We start from the raw sequence: 7,500 nt of genomic DNA on the forward strand, positions 1-7,500 counted from the left end.
GAGTTTTCTTCAAGTCAAAGTAATACTGGTGACTACCACGAAAACTATGCGCTTGGAATAGCTTTAAAAACGACGCTCAAGCTGGTTATTCAGCATACGGCTTTTCACAATTGTCATGTCTTGACAGGTTAACTTAAAAGTATAAAAATTTCTTTACAGCTATCTGCAGATCACAGGAAATTATCTGTAAGTTCACACTGAGCGGAATGGCTTGCACTGCTTCTAGTTCAGAACGAATAAAATTGACTTACTAATAACTAAACCAGTCTACGTCTGAGTGGGTTTGGCACTTTTTGAGCACCTCAAAACGAGCTTGGACACCACATAACAATTACATGATACAAAAACCAATGGGACAAGCGCACCGCAGCCTCTGATTTAGAAAACAGAAAGCTGACCAGATGGAGCATCAATTTACAAAAACAAGTCTTAGAATAGCGCTAAGGTTTTATTCATTAGTTCCAATCACCGATTTCAACCTGTCAGTTCTATTACCGTAAATGGTAAAAAGAAAGAATTAAAAAAAAAGCTAACCGTTCTTTGCCCACGTGAGGGCAAGCAAGCATGAATATGCCTGCATACACTCTTTTTAATCAACAAAACAAAGGACCAAGCCTCCTGAGTATTATCACATGATCTGTATTGGGAAAACAAAAATGTACAAGCCGAAAAGGTCTATTAAAGCAAATGTTTTGGGACAATTCAATCCCTCCTCCCTCTCCTCCCATGGCGCTTTGCCCTTTTCTCTCTGTTCCAGCTCCTTCTACCGCTGCCTATTTGATGTGAGCCTCAGCCCCGCCGGACCGTTCTCTATACAGTGTACCAGTTTTGAGTACCCCGTCACGCTTTAATACGTCCTTTAGCAATAAAAAGCTTTTAATTTTAATGAGGGTTTTGACTTTGCGTACTCCCTCGATTTTTTTTAGAATTGCGTCATGCGGATGATTTATGTCATCAAAATGTTTGTACAAAAGAGCCATATCTGGTGTTATATCATACCAAAAAAAATATCTTTAGTTTTAGTGAGGATTCTGACCTTGACGATCCCGTTGATTCTTTTGAGCGGATAATTTGTGTGAAATAATTGTTCGGTGTTCAATGTCTACTTTCCCGTCTTCTGCTCAAATGCTACTATTTGCACTTCACATCCTTTTCAGCATCCGCGCCTTTTTTGTGAATGAAACAAATGATAATTTGGCATTTAAGACCTGTTAGTTTCCAAAGTAGTTTGTAGCATCATTTGGATAAATTTGACTAGCTAAGGCCCCGGACGCACTGGGCAAATTTTGTTTATTTTGCGAAAAAATCTGTCACCAGTTCCCTGAGACAAGTGCGCCCGGTGATTTTTAGATCTACCAAATTTTGTCAAGGTTTACCAAACTTCAAAGACGCCGTCGTCCTGCCTCGGAGCAGGACAAATTTTTGTCAGGCGTGAAATCTGACAGATTTGTTAATCAACACGCCATGATTTGACGGAAAAAATTGATCTCTATTTTTAGTCGGAGTATTTCAGTCGTCCTTCTACGGACAAATCTGTTGTGGTACTCTAGAACCAGTTGCAGTCAAACAAGGTGAAGCCTTCACTGGCATAATAGAAGTAGCAACTGCCTCTGCTGGAGTTGAACGAATTCGAGGAAGAAAAAAAATAGAATGCAAGCAATAATATGCCGAGGGAACATATTCGATCAAAGCGGATAAAAATCACCATAAGCCCATGACTCCTGAGATCTCATGTAACCTTTCCGGATAACAAAGCGCAAGCGATGGTGTTTATTTTCGTGTGATTGACACTTGTGGTTAACAAATATTTTGCTGTGTCTCAGTGCGCCCACGTTTGACAAATTGAAAATTTGGCAGAGACAAATTTTGTCGAGATTTTTGGAAGGGATAAACAAATTTTGTCAGTGCAGAGCGTCCGGACCCTAAGTGCGAATTGTTGTCATTTGGTTGATGTTTGATCCATTGCCATCCAAGGGCCTGTCACGGGAAAGAGGCGGAGTCATTTTTGCTGAGTCATATCTCTGCTAAATCTGATGAGAATCACACTATTCCTGATGCTATTCCGAACTGGGAATACAAACCATGGAAAAACTCAAAATCTTCCGGTCGTAAACAACGATTCATTTTGGTTTATTTATGACATTTTCATCGTAAACAGTCTAAAGTGCTCACCTGCGGGCGTTTTGACCTTTAGAAATAGCGATTCTAAAAATGCCGCAAATTTGCAAGTTATTTATTAGCTTTTCCTTTATCGATGCCGCACAGGCGTATTTTCAGTATTCAGACATCGCACAAAAAGTTCACATGCGTAACTGAAAATTGTAATCAACTCGATCAATTCGTACATGTTCTAAAGAAAAGAACTACTTTGCATACAGCTTATTCATGTGTCCTGGTGAATAAAAATGTCATATTCACCAAACAACTACCAAGTAGCAAGTTTTATCCACACGAAAGCGCTCAGAATTTCTAAATTGCATGATCGTATGCAAGGTGCAAATTTGTCACTGACCGGTGTGTAAAACATCAAAACAAATACTCCACTACTAGTATAAAATCACGAATCCGGGAACTTCGAGTGAAATATCCCGCAGAGGAAAACATAGCTGTAATATGGCTAAATCCTAAGTGTGCATTCACGTTGACGTCAAAAGGGAAAGATTCCTTTAGCCAGTTTGGGAGTTTTTCGTACATTCCGTAAACCAATATGGTACCTGGTCACGTGACCGAATACTGTTGAAGACAATAAAAGGTTTTTGTTGCTGCTGGGCGACGATAAAACTCTGCTGGTTCGTTTTGTACAACTTTATTCTCCGATTTCACATTCAGAACGTTCAACAACATCGCTTTCTCACGCATATTTTTTACAAAAACTCAACTCATCTCCTTTACACGTGCGGGCAAGGTCCCTAGCAACGGGCTGACGTCATTGATATCATAGCAACGCGACCGGAAATGAAAGTTCAGGAAGCAGGAGGCACCTCCCCGCTCCTAGTCGAGACACAATGTTTGTCGAGACGATTTTAAGTTCTACTCTTCCGCCTCCTGTACTAAGCAAAGTTTTGTGATTGGCCTTTTATACTCTCCGAACTGAGTTCGTACTGTAAGAGCTCGAACTAACCCATCCTGCCCAGGATGAGTGGACACGATTCTGCCCAATGGCCATACACCTCGCGGCTGATTTGGCTCAGCAACTAGGACAACATCTCCTTCTTTGAGGTTCTGTTTCTTCTCTTTCCACTTCTTCCTTTCTGTCAGGCTAGAAAGGTACTCTTTGGTAAAACGTCTCCAGAAGAAATTAGTTAGCGCTTGGGACTGTCGCCACATCTTTGTCGAATTAATCTCTCTGTCACTAACTTCCGCATCTTCATAGCTCGGATTTGCCCGCAACAGCAAGAAATGGTTTGGGGTTAACGCTTCAATGTCCCCTGCATCATTGGACACATGAGTAATCGGTCGACTGTTTAGCATTCCTTCTGCTTCGACTAGTGCGGTTCTCAGCACTTCTTTGGAAACAGCCCTGTCCGCCAGAATTGCCTTCAGCGTCTTCTTGGTGCACTGTGCTCGTCTCTCCCATGCACCTCCAAAGTGCGGGGCACTTGGCGGCTGAAATTTCCACTCGATTTCCTTAGGAGCACAGAAGTTTTGTATCCTCTCTTCATCCAATTGTTTGATGCATTTCCGCAACTCATTATTTGCACCAACAAAGTTCGTTCCATTATCGCTGTGGATGCTCTGCGGTCGTCCACGTCGCGCAATGAACCTTTTCAATGCCATGATGAAATGATCTGTTGAAAGATCATCCACAAGTTCAAGGTGGCACGCTCTAGTACTCATGCAAGTGAACAAGCACCCGTATACTTTAACTTCACTGCGTCTTTCCTTTACTAACATAGGTCCAAAAAAGTCAACTCCAGTGTTCCTGAACACCATTCCTGGCTCAAGTCGGCACTCTGGTAGACTACCCATTTGCTGCTCTTGAGGCTTTACTGTCTGGCGATAACAGTAGTTGCACTTGAATTTCGCGTTTCGCACTACCTGGCGACCATGGATGATCCAATACTCCTGCCGAATTTGATTATGCAGGTGCTCAGTTGGCGGGTGGTAGTAGATACGATGCATTTCTTCGACGATCAGCGGTGCAAGTTCATGGCGCGAGTCAATTATTTTGGGATGTCGTGTTCTGTAAGGTAGGCATTGTGCCCTCTGCAGCCTTCCACCGACAACCAAGAACCCATCTTCCAACCTTAGGTCAAGAGATTTAATTCTACTCTTGCTGTGGATCTCCTCACCTATCTTCAGAATCTGTATCTCCTCGCCGAATGATTCAACTTGCGCCCTCTTCACAAGATGATTCTAAGCAGCTCTCAATTCGTTCGACGTAAGTGCTCCCAGTAGACGTACTTCCTTCTTAGGTCTTACATTGTTTGCAAATCGCATCACATAAGCTGTAACTCTTCTTAGTTTGGTCAGTGACGAATACTTCTTCCACCCTAACAGGACCTTGTTTTCCTGAGATGCTCCAGCCCATCTTTCCTTCTTCTTTTCTTTGATGTCATCGTTCTCGCAAGGCGCTTTGACTTTATTTTCTGGCCAGAGCTCTGGTGATTCATACAGGAACTTGGGTCCACTAATATAGCGAATGCTCACGCCAAGTTCCGTAGGACATAGTCCCCGGGTGATGTTAACTGCAGGGTTAGCCTCTGTCGGCACATATCTCCAACTCACAGCGCCCGCTCCTAGTGTGGCCTCCAGACTGCTCATGATTGTGTGAATCTCAGACACCCGGTTACCGACGAATGCTTTGTAAGTGGAGCTCGTCTGGCGGATCCAATGTAGGACTGTGGTAGAGTCACTCCAGAAAGTTATCTTCTCTATCTTTGTAACCATTTCTTCTACCAGTGTTTGAATTAACCGCACAGCAACTAAAGCTCCCATGAGCTCCAATCGGCAGATAGACTGTGACTTTAATGGAGCAACACGGCCTTTTCCCGCTATAAGACTACACTCTACTGTGTCATCTATAAATGCTCGTCTTAGGTAGGCACACGCGCCATAAGCATTCTGGCTAGCGTCGCAAAACACATGAAGTGCAGTCTCTCGTACAGGTTTCTGTTCTTGGATAAGAGCTCTCGGAATTCTCACTTCATCAAGCTTTTCTGCTTCCTTGCGCCATTCACGCCACTCTCGAAGATCAGCTTCTTTCAACTCGTCATCCCATCCGTACTTCATACGATTTAGATTCTGCAGGATGATTTTACTTCTCATTGAGACTGGGAGGAGAAGTCCTCACGGATCCCAAACAGAGAATGCTTGACCCAAGATCTTCCTCTTCGTCGTACCTGGATCATCCTTCAGTCCGGTAAACTGGAGCATATCTTCTTGGGCATCCCAAATGACGCCCAAAGTTCTGTCTGTTGGTAACTTATCTTCACTCAGTTCGAGGAATCGTGGAGATCTATCCTGCTCCAGGATGGTTGCCAAGACGTCTGGGTCATTTGTCAGCCTTTTGTCTAGGCGGAAACCTCCACGACGCAGCAACTCTGTCATCTGCTTCCTCATTTCAATAGCTTCCTCGCAAGAATCTGTTGACGGTAGACCATCATCCATGTAAAAGTGCTGGTAGACGGCTTTCACACCCAAAGGTAAATCTTCCCCATTCTCATCAGCATTTCACCTCATAGTGTAGTTCGCTCTGGATGGCGCAGACACTTCTCCAAACACTGTTCTCTCGAACTGGTACACGCTTGGTTCTTCTATCAGAGAGTCTCTCCATAAGAATTTCAATGCTGGCTTATCACGATCAGGGAGACGCAGCATATGGTACATTTCTTTCACATCAGCGGCCACTGCAATTCTTCCTTCGCAAAAGAGGACAGAAGATCTGGTCCTGTGTAGATCTTATCGTTCAAACTTTGTCCCATGAATTTTGCTGATGCATCGTAGACTCTTCTGAGGCGATCAGGTTTTTTGGAATTAATGACAAATCTGTGTGGTAAGTACCAAGTCACTTTACTATCGCACCGTACTTCCCCTTCACTCAGTTTCTTCACATAGCCCTTCTCAACGTCATCCTGGATTGACTTTGCATATCTCTCTCTGATCTCGGGACAGCTCTCAAACTTCTTCTCTAGGGATTGTAGCCTCTTCTTTGCCATTCCGTAATTGTTGGGCAGAGATGGTTCCTCATCTCTCCACAGTAGACCTGACACATACGCATCTTCATTCACACTCTTAAAGGTTGTCTTTCCCATCAGTGACAATGCTCGCTTGTCCTCAATCGAACGGGTTGGATCAGCTAGCTTGACCACGCCCAAGGTTTCTATCTCTGACTGAGCCATGACCAGCTGCTTCAGCTCCTCATTTTCAACTGAACTTCTTTCATACACTTTGAACCCGTTGTATGGAGATGCTACTCTTCGCTCACCAGGTAACCAATTAGTCACCGCCCATCCAAGTGGGGTCTCAACAGCATAAGGTACCCTGTCAAGTTCCGGTTGACCTGAGGGTTTCAGAATTTGTCTTGGTAGAATCAAGTCAGAGTTGTTAGTTCCAATTATGAGTTGCACTGGACCCGTGTCAGTGTCACGCAAGTCCAAGTTCTTCAGATGTTGATACTCATGCTTGATTGTTGACCACTTCAACTTCTGATCGGGACCATTCAGGCTAGGAATTGTCTTCACATCTCGCAAGGAGTACTTGACTTCCTCTTTTCCGACTCGTGCGACATGGCATTTCTTGATGTGCTGGGAAGCAAACACCTTCTGCACATTAACTCCTTGAATTTCGAGATCTACCTCTTTGCCTTGAAGCCCAAGTGAGAGCGCTAAGCTTTCATCTATAAGCGTTGTGTTACAGCCTGAGTCACGCAATGCCATCACCTGCTGTTTTCCTGTTTCTCCAAAAACAACTATGGGAAGTACTTCAACCAAAGCAAGACCACCAATCTCACAATTTGTGTACGCTGATTGTTGATACTCCTCAAGAGGCTCCACAGCCTGACGTGGTGATGAGTCTCTACCTTCCAGGGAGACAGGAGCTGGGTTTCTCTCAACTTCTGGCACTTGTTCTGATTCACGTTTCGCTTTTGCCCGTTCAATAAATCTCAAGTCGACTTCATGTACAAGGGTATGATGACGCATGTCACAGTTTTCAACTTTGCATCTATTCTTACTACGACATTTACGCAGACGATGACCGGGTAATAGACAACATAAGCATAGTTTGTGTTCCTCGACAACTTTCTCCTTCTCGCTACTCAACATTCCCTGAAAACGTTTGCACTCTTGCAAAGTGTGATTAGTGGACTGGTGAATTGGGCACTTTGTTCCACACCTGGCGCGTAAAGATTCTCCCGTGGCTCCTGCAAACAGCCCAGGTTGGGATTTGTCAGCTGGCTTACGCCTGTCAACTTTAGATGTATCTGAACGCTTCCACTCTCTCTTCTCTGGCATCCACCGCTGCTTGGACTCACTAATTTTTGCCTTTTTCTCTAGCCAA

The 7,500-nt window shown here is 44.0% G+C and overlaps 4 protein-coding genes across 4 annotated transcripts; all 4 read right to left on the minus strand.

Moving 5' to 3' along the window:
- Nucleotides 1-3,030: 3,030 nt before the first annotated feature.
- On the minus strand, nt 3,031-4,122 carry LOC138036092 (uncharacterized). The gene has a single exon (XM_068882453.1). The coding sequence runs from the start codon at nt 4,120-4,122 to the stop codon at nt 3,031-3,033; it is 1,092 nt and encodes a 363-aa protein (XP_068738554.1).
- A 234-nt stretch (nt 4,123-4,356) lies between these two features.
- On the minus strand, nt 4,357-5,268 carry LOC138036095 (uncharacterized). Its single transcript, XM_068882455.1, has one exon. The coding sequence runs from the start codon at nt 5,266-5,268 to the stop codon at nt 4,357-4,359; it is 912 nt and encodes a 303-aa protein (XP_068738556.1).
- A 21-nt stretch (nt 5,269-5,289) lies between these two features.
- LOC138036096 (uncharacterized) lies at nt 5,290-5,610 on the minus strand. Its single transcript, XM_068882456.1, has one exon. The coding sequence runs from the start codon at nt 5,608-5,610 to the stop codon at nt 5,290-5,292; it is 321 nt and encodes a 106-aa protein (XP_068738557.1).
- A 224-nt stretch (nt 5,611-5,834) lies between these two features.
- Nucleotides 5,835-7,454, minus strand: LOC138036097 (uncharacterized). The gene has a single exon (XM_068882457.1). The coding sequence runs from the start codon at nt 7,452-7,454 to the stop codon at nt 5,835-5,837; it is 1,620 nt and encodes a 539-aa protein (XP_068738558.1).
- Nucleotides 7,455-7,500: the final 46 nt, after the last annotated feature.

The sequence above is a fragment of the Montipora capricornis genome, unplaced genomic scaffold (genome assembly GCF_036669925.1).
Source record: "Montipora capricornis isolate CH-2021 unplaced genomic scaffold, ASM3666992v2 scaffold_458, whole genome shotgun sequence".
Classification (NCBI taxonomy): Eukaryota; Metazoa; Cnidaria; class Anthozoa; order Scleractinia; family Acroporidae; genus Montipora; species Montipora capricornis.

Coding starts and splice junctions, on each gene's coding strand:
- LOC138036097 (XM_068882457.1), bottom strand. CDS start 7,454: ATGCCAGAGAAGAGAGAGTGGAAGCGTTCAGATACATCTAAAGTTGAC.
- LOC138036092 (XM_068882453.1), bottom strand. CDS start 4,122: ATGCATCGTATCTACTACCACCCGCCAACTGAGCACCTGCATAATCAA.
- LOC138036095 (XM_068882455.1), bottom strand. CDS start 5,268: ATGAGAAGTAAAATCATCCTGCAGAATCTAAATCGTATGAAGTACGGA.
- LOC138036096 (XM_068882456.1), bottom strand. CDS start 5,610: ATGGATGATGGTCTACCGTCAACAGATTCTTGCGAGGAAGCTATTGAA.